Raw genomic sequence first — 13,269 nt, 5'->3', positions numbered from 1 at the left:
CTGTTCCACTGCAAGAAAAACAACAGATGTCCTAAAGAATTGATGCGGTATATTGAAAAGCCTGAACATACAAGATTTCTCATTAAAGGAACACAGCATTACACAAATAGATTTGAGAGACCACAATGTCTAAAAATGTTTTTATTCTTGCCATGACAATTAGTGGGCTAAATCTGAACTCATTCTGCCAATACCAATTAATATCGTCTCTGGTCAGTTTGAAGTGGCCATGATGATCACAGACAACATGGAATTCAGTAGATGTTAAGATGGTACCATTTCACACAATGCTCATCAACCCTAAACTACAACAACCACATGAAGTGGTTTATCAGAGTAGTACATTTCTCAAAATTTCAAGGAAATCCAAGTTTTAACAGTCAAAGCCCTTTGAAGCTCAGCCACATGAGAGATTAATGTTTTTGCGTCCCTTCATAAGCCTTCAGGCTCTGGCACCATTTGGGGGAAGTATTTGTAGATCCTGTCATTTTTCAACTTGGTTTTTAAATGCTTTGAAGAAAAATCACCAGGAAGTCTCGTGGACATCCAAAATTAATAAGGTAGCTTGCACTATAGTATTATTAGCCCAAATAAAATACAGCCCGGGTTCTTCACTCAGTGTTATCTTACCTTATAAAAGCCAACACATGACACTAACAAAGTAAAATCTTAGCAAGAAAAAGCAGCTATAGGCTTAAATTAAGTTAATGGATTAAGATCTAACACTAATCTTCACTAGGTATTATCGATTCCCCCCCTGGTGGTTTGGGTTTTTTTTGTTTGTTTGTTTTTGTTTTGTTTTGTTTTTTTAAACACACATTTTAAGAGTCTAAGATTGGAAGTGACTTCCCAGGTCACCGTGCCCAGACTGCTACTATTCCAAGAAACTCCAACACATTAATTCCTTCCTAAAATGTGAGCTCTGCCTCGAGGCAATCAGACTTTTTCCTTGACCATGGTCCAGAACGTCACTGCTGACAGAACCCTTCCCATTTCCAGACCAACTGAACCAACAGCTGATTCATCCCTATTTAACCTTGTGCTAACACTGCACTTGAAGAAAAGTTGTTTTCCCTCCTTAATGTTTATCTTCCTACTAAGAAAAAAATAGAGAGTAAATTTATTTACTGTAAAGTAAATACAGTGAAATAAAAAAAACAATAAGCTTTTATTTTGGTAGGTTAACGACGACAATCTCTTTAGTCCTTCTCAACACTTAATTCATTTCTCCTGGATAACACTGAAGCCTAACTCTATCTATTACACTTTCTGGGTTTCATTCCCTCCTAAGCAGATAGCCCAAATTCTACCCTATATTCCAAAAGATGTCTCACCAGTGCCTTAAACAATAGCACACAGCACTCCTTATTTCACCTACCACATTTTAGGATGCATTTCCTTTCCCTCAAGTCACGTAATTATTACGTGATCATCTAATACATCCGGTTGTCTTCCTCCTTAGTCACAGTCAACTGCTGAGTTCCCAGCATACAGTAAAAATTATTCAAGCCCATACTGGTATGACTAAAAAGCTATTTGAAGATAGCACAACAGAAATGTGATGAAATTTAACCAATGATATGCAGTTCATACTGTATAATTCTGGCTGGAAAAATGACTCCTAAGTTTGTGCCATCAAGCAATTTAACCAGCATACGTTTGCTTTTTACTGAGGATGTTGCCGTAAGTGATAACAAGTAAGACTGGTCTTGGAATAAAAATCCATGAAGAATATCATTGTCACAACATCCTAGTCTAATACTTGCACTTTCTCTCCCTTTTTAGCCAGTTATTTATCTAACAAAGTGCAAGCATGGGATCTGTTACACTTTGTCTACAAAATTCAGTTACTGAAAAAAGTGTAAGATGCAACCTTCTTCGTTAAAACCTAGTTCCATTTACTCCATTTAACATTTACTTCCATGTCTAATTATTTCTTCTTCCAAGATTTCTTCTTACACCTTTCACGTGAATCTTATTATTCTCATAATTAAATATGAATACAAGACTTTGTATTCCACAATCCTATAGTGCTGTTTCTGACTTCTTAGGGTTAAAGAAAACAGATAATATGGCATACAAAATTGGAAATTTTATTTTTTTTGCAGAGTGTGATGGTGAAAGATATACGCCCCTCTGACTCGAGCGTATGAATTTTACTCCATATCAACTGACACCACTGTCCTTACTGAAAAGTGAGAGGAAGTATTAATTTATAAGGACACAGAAAATACGTGTCCTTGTCTTAGAATTTCTTTTCTTTCCTTTCTTGTACAGGGGAGAACAAGTTCTGATATTTTCTTTGCAAGATCTAACTCAGCTTAATACCTTTATCTACACTTGCTGATATCCAAGTTTACAGTTTCCATATCTACAGTGCACACAAGGTTAAGAGTCAGGTTGCATTCAAGTAGTTTTTAATGGAACTCTGATGCCCAGGGTTTCTCCTAATCAAAAAAAAAATTCAGACCATGTATCCTGAGACAGACTTTTTTAAATAGAGAAGATGCAGCAGAACTTAGCATCAGTGAGTGTTTTACTCTTGACATCAGTGGAACCAGCACCTCACCCAACCCATCCATGTCTGCTCTAGTCTCCGATACACTTATGTGCAGGGACACAAAATTCAGTTCTATTTACAGCAGCATAAAATTCAGTTTGACTTATGAAACTTGGGAAGCATGTGAAATCAGTTATGAATATTACTTTTTCCACTTCAGTTTATCAGAGGTACTTTCCTGCTAGACCTTAAAAAATTATATCAAAAGGAAACAGGTGGTAGGAGGGAAGAGGAAGGACAAATAAAAACATAAACAAAAAGAAGCACAGCCCAAAAATTCCAACGGCAGTTAAGGAAACAATGTGAGAGAGACCGACTGGCAAATACCGCTTTCCTTGTTCCGGCCGAACTGTCAAGATTAAATCTCCCCAAACCAAGATCCAGCATCAGCTGAATCTAAATCCTGAAAATATCTAGCCTAGGAAGAAGTGGAATTAGAACAGCAACATCTTGCAACTGCTCCCCAGCTGTAAAAAAGGCATCCTGTGGCAGTGAAGGCTACTTCGTCCTGCTCTGTGATAAAGCCAGCAATCACAGAGATGAATTAAGTGGAAGTGCATTTTAACCTGTTAAAGCCTTTATCCTTTTAACCATTGTTTGTGGTTAGTATATTAACTCTTTCTTTAGAAATATAAGTGTTATTTGTTATTTAGTGTAACTAAATGCCATTTCCAAAAGCTTTTGCAAGACTTGGGATGAATTCCTAAAAAAGATTTATCCACATGGAAAAATACTGGTAAGGAGAACAAACTATTGGAAACCGAATTGGTTTTATCATTGTCACAGATATAATGATGAATTAGACAGCTACAGGATAAAATGAAATCCTCAAAAGAGAATCCTTCATCTCATTTGCACACTGGGGAGATGGATATGCCTGGAGTGGCGCTTTGATAGAACTGGACTCCACAGAGATAAATGTCTGTTATCCATCTGGTGCTGCATGTATATTTTGTAATTTGCAGTCTTTGTACATAAGAAGAAATGTGTTACTCAATCTTGCCTGTTCATATAAAACATCACCACAACGTTCACATTTTGCATCACAAACTGGCAAGTCTGCCCTGAGTTCCAGAAAAATCAACAGGCACTCTAACTCCTGCTTTTCCTCTTTGAATTTCCAGTCTGTTAGTAAGGCATCCACAAAAGTCACCTTGGACAGAAATGAAGAGTCAAAGGGAACTCCTTTCTCTTCACTGCATCCTTTCATGACTTTAGAGAAGACAGATAAGCGGTATAGCAAGAGCCTGTGCCCCTGGAGCACACAATGCCGCAACAAGCTGAAGTTTACACGCCACCACAATTAAAAAAAGAATATGTCAGTTGTCAGTATAACACACAGTTTGGCCATCAGCCACATGCTGAGGCTGGACAGTCTTGGGAGCCTGCTCTGGTGGAGCTCTACTCTGAGCAACAGCTCAAGGTGCCCTCAATAAAGTCGAGTCTCTCAACTGGAACTCAAGCACACAACTCAGTTGCCCTTCCTTCTCAAGGTCCTGCGCAGACTTCTCTTTCTCTGCTTAGGTAGGTAAATAAAGTGTTGCAACATCTTTTACTTGTATGTGTTTGAGACTGAGTATCGTGCTTTGTCATTTGAACCACACCGTTCTCAAACTCGTTGTCACTCTGTGTCATAATCACACACTTGTACACACACCCATGCCACACTATCCACTCACTTTTCTGTAACACTGAATGCCAAAAATAATCCTGGAACAGAACAGTACTTCATGCCTTAAACTACTAATGAACTAAAAGCCAAGTCTATTGTACCTTGATAAGAGGTTTTTTTGCTAGAAGATATAGTTTTCCCCTAGCAGGACACAAAAGGAAAGGGCCAATGCTCTGCTAAGACGAAGGTGTGGCAGGCAGCCGGTGCTCTCAGGCCGCAGCAATGCCTAATGGTTTAATGCCCCATGCATAACCTCATTCTTCATCTCCTCCTTCAAGTCGCTACCAAGGTCTAACAACGTAATTAGACGTTTCCACTGAGCAATGAGTGGTAAATGCAGGTGATTTACTTTGAATGTAACCTGCAGTGGTAGCAAGCAGCAGGGAAGAGGAACACAGATTAGAGAAGAACAACTTCAACCGCAAAGGTTACTCAGTATTTACCCAGAAATCACATTAAAACTATTCTTTTCCCACACGACTTGTTTGACATTTCATCAACTCTATACAACTGCAAAACTACACACAGTCAAATATTGTCTGAGAAGCAATAGTTTAACTACTGCCTGGTATCTCTCTTACTCACGATCTCTAACTATGTTTTTCAACACAGTAAAATTCTTTGAGGGGAAAGGTTGCATCCTGTGGCACCATTGCTTTTTGAGAGTGGCAGACAGTGCTGCCCAAGGGGTGTCAGACCAAGGAAAGGGTCTCTCTCCCAACTAAGACTTCTGAGATCAAGGCATGTACTTGCTCAGTGCTGTCAAAGTATCTGCAATCCTCCAACAGAACCAAGGAGTAAAAAGCCAAACCAAGAAGACATCAAATAGGTTATGCATAAATCAACCACGATCAATCAAGCCAACAACATAAATCTGTATCCTCCCTGAAAAGAGCTTCTGTTTTGTTTACTTTAAATTGAGGAGCAAAAAGCATAGGGGAATAAGAAAAAAAAGTTTTTTTCATTATGTCCAAAAAAGTGGAAAAAAATTCTGGTATTTAGTTTTTTCCCTATTATATACAATATATTGACTCCTTTTACTTCTCTCTTATTGGTAGGTTTTTGAAACAAAGTCTGAAACAAACTGTAGCTGACTATAAAAGAAAAAATAAAAGGTGTTGATCACACCAATTACTTTTTCACAAAATGGTTTATGCACACGTGAAACAGATACATAAAACAGAGGTTTAATTTTAAATCTGAATGTTCTGCAAAAAACCACTTCCCTTTACTCATTCAATTTATCTCTGTGGTGATGATTTTCTAAATTAGTTAAATAAAGACCTCCCAGTCCTGCAGAACCTTCACAGATAAATTAGATAAGAAATACTTTTTTTTTAATACGTATTTCTCTATTTTTATCAGGAGAAATACTCCCTTTCTGGAATATCTGGAGTGCAAAGCATTGTTCCTATGCTTATCTTTTCATTTTGGCCACCTCTGTAAAGAACAACACATAAACATCAAATTTCTCAGCAGGTATTTGCAAACTGTGGTTCACAAATAAACTTGCTCTAGAAATGAAGAGCTCCAACACATATATACATGCACAAACAATTTCTAAGTTTCAATTCTCATATGTCTTTGAAAGGAAATCAAGAAACAAATCCAAAAGTTTCTGTAGTAGATGGAGCACAGAACCAAGAGGAAAACTCTTTAACATTTTTTTTAAGAAAGACTGATTATTTTAGTCAATGTAACAAATTGCTTAACACATTCAAATATTTTGGTTTAAAATAAATAGCATAATATATTTACAATGAAACAAATTTTGTGCTGAATTATGTAACGGAAAAGGTATGCAAATTTAATCAACTATTACTTAGCATATTCTCCACTTGAAGTCAGACAGTATTCACACCACATGTCACACGTTCCTCAGCCCTTTAAAAGATCTGAGATTCCCAGATGCTCCAGGCATATCTGTACTCCCAATTACACTGCAGTAACGGTTGTACTGAATTTCTCCCAGTCTTACAGCACAAGTTCGCCTACAGGAAATGATCTGCAGCAAACTGAGCAGAATGCTGCTGCAGGTAACAAAGTCAGCGTTACAAAAGAAATAATAATAATTTTTAAAAAAAAAAAAAAAGACAAACGCTCCCACCCCGACCTGAACAAGCCGAACTGAGATACTCACCATTCAGGGCTGTGGGAAACTGAGCCATCATGGTCCCGAAAATGCCTTGCTAGCTCTTAGCCATCTGCAACAGAAAAACACCGTGCCATTAATAATGCAACAAGGGCAAAACGCAGCCCTGCGCTCCCGCTGAGCAGGGGAATGTCTGTCCCCTCTAGCTCACACTTCCGATAGAAACAATACCGGGCTTCAGGCTGCTGCTGAACAAGCTGAATTTACATTGGGAGGGGGTGGGGGATCTTTTTTTTTTTTTGGACAGGGTGTGCAGTGCAGTCCTGAACCTAGTGGCACATTCTTAAAGGCAAACGGTACCAACTGTTAGCAACTGCTGCAGAACGTACACAACCAGTTGACAACTGGACATATGGCATGGGGAATGGCCCTCTCCTGGCAGCAGGACAAACTTGGGGTCCTAGCAGACCTTTTCCAGCTCTCCCTGGTAAATACTTATGTACATCACAAAAATAAAAGAAACTACTGTTCAGGATGAAGCTAAAAAAAAAAAAAATTAATTTTAATATTAAAAAAAAAAAAAAAATCACATCTCAGGTCCCTCTGTCACTCTCTCTTAAGACACCAAACAGTCTCTCTTCACCAAAAAAACCCTTCACCTCTCAATACAACCACAGATTTTAATATTCAGTACAGAAATATAACTTCACTCACACTCCCCTCCCCTGCAAGGAAACGCCTGTACATCTCACCACAAAAAAAAAAACCAAAAACAAAAACAAACAAACAAAACCAAAAAATCACACAAGTGGAAAGCACTCCGGTTTCACATGCAGACAGGAGAGCATTTTTTGTATCTATTGCACATTTCTGCAATAAAAATAAAAATGTCTGGGATTAGTTGTTAACAGTCCTCTCTCTATATATTTTACATCTCCATTATATATCTTATAAATAACATAAAATCATGCTACTGTAATGGGCCATAAATCATTCATTCTCATGGGTCATTTGTAAACCTCATGAGCACACATGCATCTGGTTCCCCAAACTAATGAAGAACAGTTTTATTTGACGTTATCTTTCTCTGTGTTGCTTATGTAACTGCTCAGTAAGAAATCAACAATTTTAGGTTGGTTTTTTTTTTTTTAAATCTAACACATAACAGACCATTGCATTAAGACAGGAAGTTTTAAAATTATATATACACACACATTTACATTACACATAAACATACACATATTTATTAAAAAAAAGTAAATGGAATGATTGGCGAGTCCAAATGATCTCTTAGAACAATGTCGGCTATCAGCTGCAGAAAGATGAAAAAAGGAAGCATGGATCTATTCCAAGACACAAATTCTAAAAGAAACTGGAGTATTTTTAGGTTGCTTCCAGCATCCCTTCCTAGGCCTTACCAGCAACCTACCAAGAAACACTTGAAACCTATAAATAGCCTTCCCAACAAATGCCTCCAGTGTTGTTAAACATTTCTACAGCACATGTTTCTCTGTGGAAGCTGTTCTGTCAAGGAGGGCTAAAAGAGAACCTGAAACCATGACACAGAAGTGTGATGCTGGAGAAAATCCCCAGAACCAACAGACCAAAGCTCAGTAGAGCTTTATTCTCTTACTTTCAGATTCCTTTAGAGATTTTTTTTAAAAGTACTTAGAATAGAATCACAGAACCACACAACATCCCAAGCTGGAAGGGACCCACGAGGATCACCGAGTCCAACTCCTGACTGCACAAAGCACAACCTAAAAGTTAAACCATGTATCTAAGAGCACTGTACAAACACTTCATGGACACTGACTGGCTTGGGGCCACGACCACTTCCCTGGGGAACTTGTTCCAGCACGTGACTACCTTCTTAGTGGAGAACTTTTTCCTTTATCCTATCTGAACTTCCTCTGACACAGCTTTAAACCATTCTCTCCTGTCCTATCACCAGACAGGAGAGACCAGCATCTCCCTCTCATGGGAAAGCAGTAGACAGCAATGAGGTCATCCCTTGGTCTCTTCTCCAAGTTGAAGAAACCTAGTGTCCTCACCTGCTCCTTGGAAGCCATGCCCTCAAGTCCTTTCACCATCTTTGTTGCCCTCTTTTAGACACATTCTGGTATTTTTCACATTCTTCTTACACTGTGGAGCCCAAAACTGCACCCAGTACTCAAAGTGAGGCCTCATGATACAAGTCAGACAACAATCACACAATACAAGTCTGATGGTACACTGGTTCACTCCTAAAGCCTCAATTCTTAAGAAACATTTTAAAAATACTTTATACAACTTACAGCTATAGAGAAAGTCAGACTTTGCCTTCCTTGGTCTTGCTGAAGTGGTTCGTGTACATCGAGCTTTCTAGACTCCAAACTGCTGACCATGTGAATAAGAAAAGTAACCCAAGCAGCTTCATACACACAAAATACGTAAATCCTGTCTCCCTCACTTTGATGTCCCTAGAGTCTCAACTGTACCATATTCCAAAAGCAATTTCAAATGAAAAATCTTGACGTCAAAGCCCTCACATCAGTTTGGTGAGGGTTTTTCCTACTTACAAAAGCTCTGCATCTAAGGAGCCCAGGTGTTCCTGGTTCATTTTCATCAGCCAGGATAACTCCAGCCCACTGTTACCAACAGCTACGTATGCATGTAACTATCACTGATCCGTAAGACAAGTGATCTGTATCCTGGTCTGCATCAAAAGAAGCGTGGCCAGCAGGTCAAGGGAGGGGATTCTGCCCCTCTGCTCTCGTGAGGCCCCACATGGAGTATTGTGTCCAGCTCTGGAGCCCCCAACATCAGAAGGACATGGACCAGTTGGAGCAAGTCCAGAGGAGGCCACAGAGATGATCAAAGGGCTGGAGCACCTCTCCTGTGAGGACAGGCTGAGAGAGTTGGGGCTGCTCAGCCTGGAGAAGATGAAGCTCCAGGGAGACCTCATAGCGGCCTTCCAGAACCTAAAGAGGGCCTACAGGAAAGAAGGGGAAAAACTCTTCAGTATGGCCTGCTGTGATAGGATGAGGGGTAATGGTTTTAAACTGAAAGAGGGTAGATTTTGATTAGACATAAAGAAGAAATTATTTACCATGAGGGTGGTGAGGCACCCGAACAGATTGCCCAAAGAAGCTGTGCATGCCCCATCACTGGAAGTGTTCAAGGCCAGGTTGGATGGGGCTTTGAGCAATCCTCTTGGACATCAGGGTAGCACCAAATGCACATGCTTCCCTGGTGACAGATTCAGAAGTTGTACTGAGGGTAAAAAAAAAAAAAAAAAAAAAAAAAAAAAAAATCGCTGCAACCTTATTTCCCCTCACTCAATTTTTTAGGGAAGGAGAAAATAGCCCCGTAAACTCAAAGCCTACACACATTTTTCAAAGGGCTGTGGAAACAATCCTTCCCAAAGAATGGAGCTTGTCCTCAGTGAGTATTCTGTCTTACATGTTTCCACAGCATAGCCCAAAGGCTTGGATATTATCAAAGTTAAAAGCAGTTTATTTTCACAAATTCCAAATAAAGTTGCTCTAGTCACTGTGTGTAAAAGTACCTTTCATCTTCATGACACAGGTGTGCACCACTTATTTAACAAGGGAAATCTCAGCAAAATATTCTTGCTTTAGGTCAAAATTACTTTTTTTTTTTTTACTTTTTTTCAAAATTACTCTGATAACTTGCAATCATTAATTGCAGTGAAAGCTTTAAATTTTCAAAGAACCTTATTACACAATACTACAGAGAAACCCCATGTCATATAAAAACGCCTACTGAAGAAAAAAAACTCAGTGAAGGATTATAACCAGTACCCCAAATAGATGATAAAGATAGAAAAAAAAATGTCCATCACAGCCAGAATATCTCACAGAAAATCATTTGTTTCTGCAAAATATTCTAAAAGAGGTGCTTGGTGAACTCAGTTCTATCAGTCACAAGAAACCATGGCAGCCACAGTATGAAATGCAGGTTGTAACAAAACAGGATCAAACATCCCTCAGAACGCTGTGGATGACATTAAGCCCTGCTGCCTTTTAGGGTGAAAACAGGAAAACTCGGATGTTACGTTTAAACAGCAGAACGGCAAGTTCTTGTAAACAGACTGACTAGTCCCAGAGTTTAAAGCACTAATTGTTTCCACAAACTGACCTGCCAAACTGCAACTTCTGCCCCCTCAGTGTTCGTTATAGTTGATACAAGATGAAATTAGGAGATTGCGAGAAGCAGGGGGGACCTTATGACCATGCTGAAAGCATTAGGAAACATTAGAGCTGGGCAGACTGCAGGAGAAAGGGAAAAGAAAAAGCTTCTTTTCCATCATAGGCATAATGCCATTTTATGAAGAACAGCTTTACCACAATCATTGTTAATATAAATATTTGAATCATTTTTTTTTCCAACAAATTTCTCAGAAAAACCACAGCCACATAGTTTTAGTAGGAATTAAGGTCTGGTGCATCAGGCTCTGTCCCAGTTTTAACTGGAAGAAAGCAAATACCGTAGAAGCGGCATGTGTGAACACACTCTTCTGCTTTTCTCAAGGACAGAAAGAAGATAAATTGCAGATTTTTGCTGTAAGAACTAGTTAGGACAGACAGAGATTAAAATCCCAGTCTACACCTGTAGATCTGGACACCACAAAAATAACTCATCAGTATTGGCAAAGCCAACAGTAACAGCGTAATAGCCCATGTACTTCTGTGGGTTGTTTTTTTTTTAATCCTCCTCTTGAAAATCAGAGAATAATAAGCATTAGTAAGGCACTGTAAACCAGCACAGTCTAGAATTTCTCTTTGTTCAATACATACTGGTAGAAAAGTCTACTGATTAAAAAAAAGAAAAGAAAAATAACACATTTTGTCAGGCCAAGAATTTACCTCCTTTATACAGTGGAGTTATATACAGTGACATGGCCTTTTCAAAATGCACTGTGGCCTGCTTCACAAAGTCCACCCACGCTGATAAGAAATGAATGCCATCAATAACAAAATGAAGAAGTCGATCCCGGGTAGCTAGCAGATCGCTAGCTCTTATGCTCCCCTCTGTTACTGTAGATAAGAGTTCCGCAAGCCTTAGATAATATTTTGACATTTCAAGGGGGAAAAAAAAAAAAAAAAAGTGCTAAATACTTTACTTCTTAACCCTACGGTACAAAGTCCCTTCCTTGCTCACTGTTATCAAGCAACTTGCTTCCAAACAGTGATTAAGACAGAATACACAAAAATATTTTTTTCTGATAAATATCCTTCTGCCCATCTTGCCCAGTTAGCAGGCTTTCTGAATATACTGACCATGCTAAATGGATGCCGTGCAAAAGACGAGAATCTCTGTTTCTGTTTAAAAACATAATTGTGTGGTCAGTATCCGTGGGTTCATGCCATTTATTACACCACTATTCAGCTGCGAAAGCACCCATTCAAAATATCAAGACCCAGTCCAACTCTCTCCTCTGTCTCTCGAGATTGAAACCAATCTTTCTTTTCTCCTAGGAGAAGGTTTTCCTGCCTTTTATTGTGCAGTCATTTAAGGAAACCCATGCAGAGTGTTTGGAATAGTAATGTCAGCTCAGGACTTCAGCCTCCTACATGAAATTCTTTACCATTAAGCCAGAGAGCTGCAGATCCCTCTCCATCCATGCTCCACCAACTTTGATTCTTCTTTGCAAAGAAGAATAAATTCTGAAGGAGGGAATGACAATCCCACTTCAGGAAGTTCACTATTTAAATCCCTGGCCCTTCTCCCAAGAGACGTGTACCTCAACTTCCTCAGGAAAAGAAGGAAAATGAACCCAGCTCTGTCACGCCCTGGAAGAATACATTCACTAACCTTATCCCAGACATGAACAGACATCACCACCTCTGCTTGCTTTGCTTAAAAAGGAAAAGAAAAAAAAAAGAGAAATAACAGAGGGTAGATTATTTATAAGATTTTTTTTTTTTTAAAGGCTCTGAGCTTATACTTTGAGAAAGAACTCCAGGCTGCATATCATAACCTTTCCAGAGAGCCAAGTGAGATACACTTGTTCCTGATCGGGTGGTAACTTAAAATACACTCTTGTCTTTTTTGCTTCCTACTTTCTAATTTACATGACTCCCTACTCCATATGCTGTTTCTTCTAGATCCTGCTCTCAGACACATCAATTTTCACATCTAATTATTTGCAAGCATTGTCCAAGAGCACTAAGATGCTGGTCAGTGAGGTCCACACACCTTGAAACCTGCAGTTTTCCACTTCCACATTGTGTCTGCTAATTTATATTTTGCCTAAGTCCTGATTGACATAAATCTTTCATGAGTTTTCTCTTCTTTTTGTTATTTTCTTACTTCAATCATGACTGAAAACATTCAGAGAATATTACTTAAGAGCTTATCCGCTTGAAATCTTGCTTAGAGGAAACTTCCGAGCCCCCTCTGCTCCTTCCATCAAAAGCACAAGTGAAATCCGCCTCCTAAAAGAGCAAATAAAACTAACAGAAGAATTCCTACCTTATCTTCTCCTTGTGACACAAGAGCTGCTACTTAACTTGTTGCTCGGCTTTCAGTCCCAGATAACAGTGCAAAACATACCGAACATCTAATGGACTGCTACAGCTAAGCACAAAACAAAATATACAGAATACATGGGCAGTCTTCTATGCTCAGCAATCTTTCACTGTTTGTAAAACTAATGAAGGTAAAACATTCAGCCAGACTTCAATTTACATTTCAGGTATCTGCTTTCAAGCGAGGCAGGTGCACAAACCCATCTCAGGCTTTCCTTCTTAAAAGTGAGAGAGACAACAAGCACAGAGGAGACAGGCCGTGAGAGGCCTCTAAAGGAAAGAGGCACAATTTATCTTCGATGAAACAAAAACCAGGGAAATCTCACAGGAGAAAAAGCAAAGATCAGCATAAGGCAGTAAAACAAGAAAAATTAACTATGTAGTATTATTTTGGATGGGCAACGGATGG

At 39.0% G+C, this 13,269-nt stretch overlaps 1 protein-coding gene across 3 annotated transcripts in view; it reads right to left on the bottom strand.

The window, feature by feature from the left end:
* Window positions 1-13,269, bottom strand: part of ITSN2 (intersectin 2) — an 80,578-nt gene that overhangs the window by 61,414 nt on the left and 5,895 nt on the right. For all 3 annotated transcript variants that reach the window (XM_086745632.1, XM_086745633.1, XM_086745634.1), the window contains exon 2: window positions 6,373-6,436. In XM_086745632.1, coding sequence (XP_086601758.1) covers window positions 6,373-6,403 — 31 coding nt within the window. In that variant the 5' untranslated portion in view covers window positions 6,404-6,436. The remainder of the gene's footprint in view (window positions 1-6,372; window positions 6,437-13,269) is intronic.

Source organism: Chlamydotis macqueenii, chromosome 3 (assembly GCF_036417535.1).
Source record: "Chlamydotis macqueenii isolate bChlMac1 chromosome 3, bChlMac1.mat, whole genome shotgun sequence".
Taxonomy (NCBI): Eukaryota; Metazoa; Chordata; class Aves; order Otidiformes; family Otididae; genus Chlamydotis; species Chlamydotis macqueenii.
The sequence above is the reverse complement of the archived record's forward strand: the minus strand, read 5'-3'. Positions and strand labels throughout refer to the sequence as shown.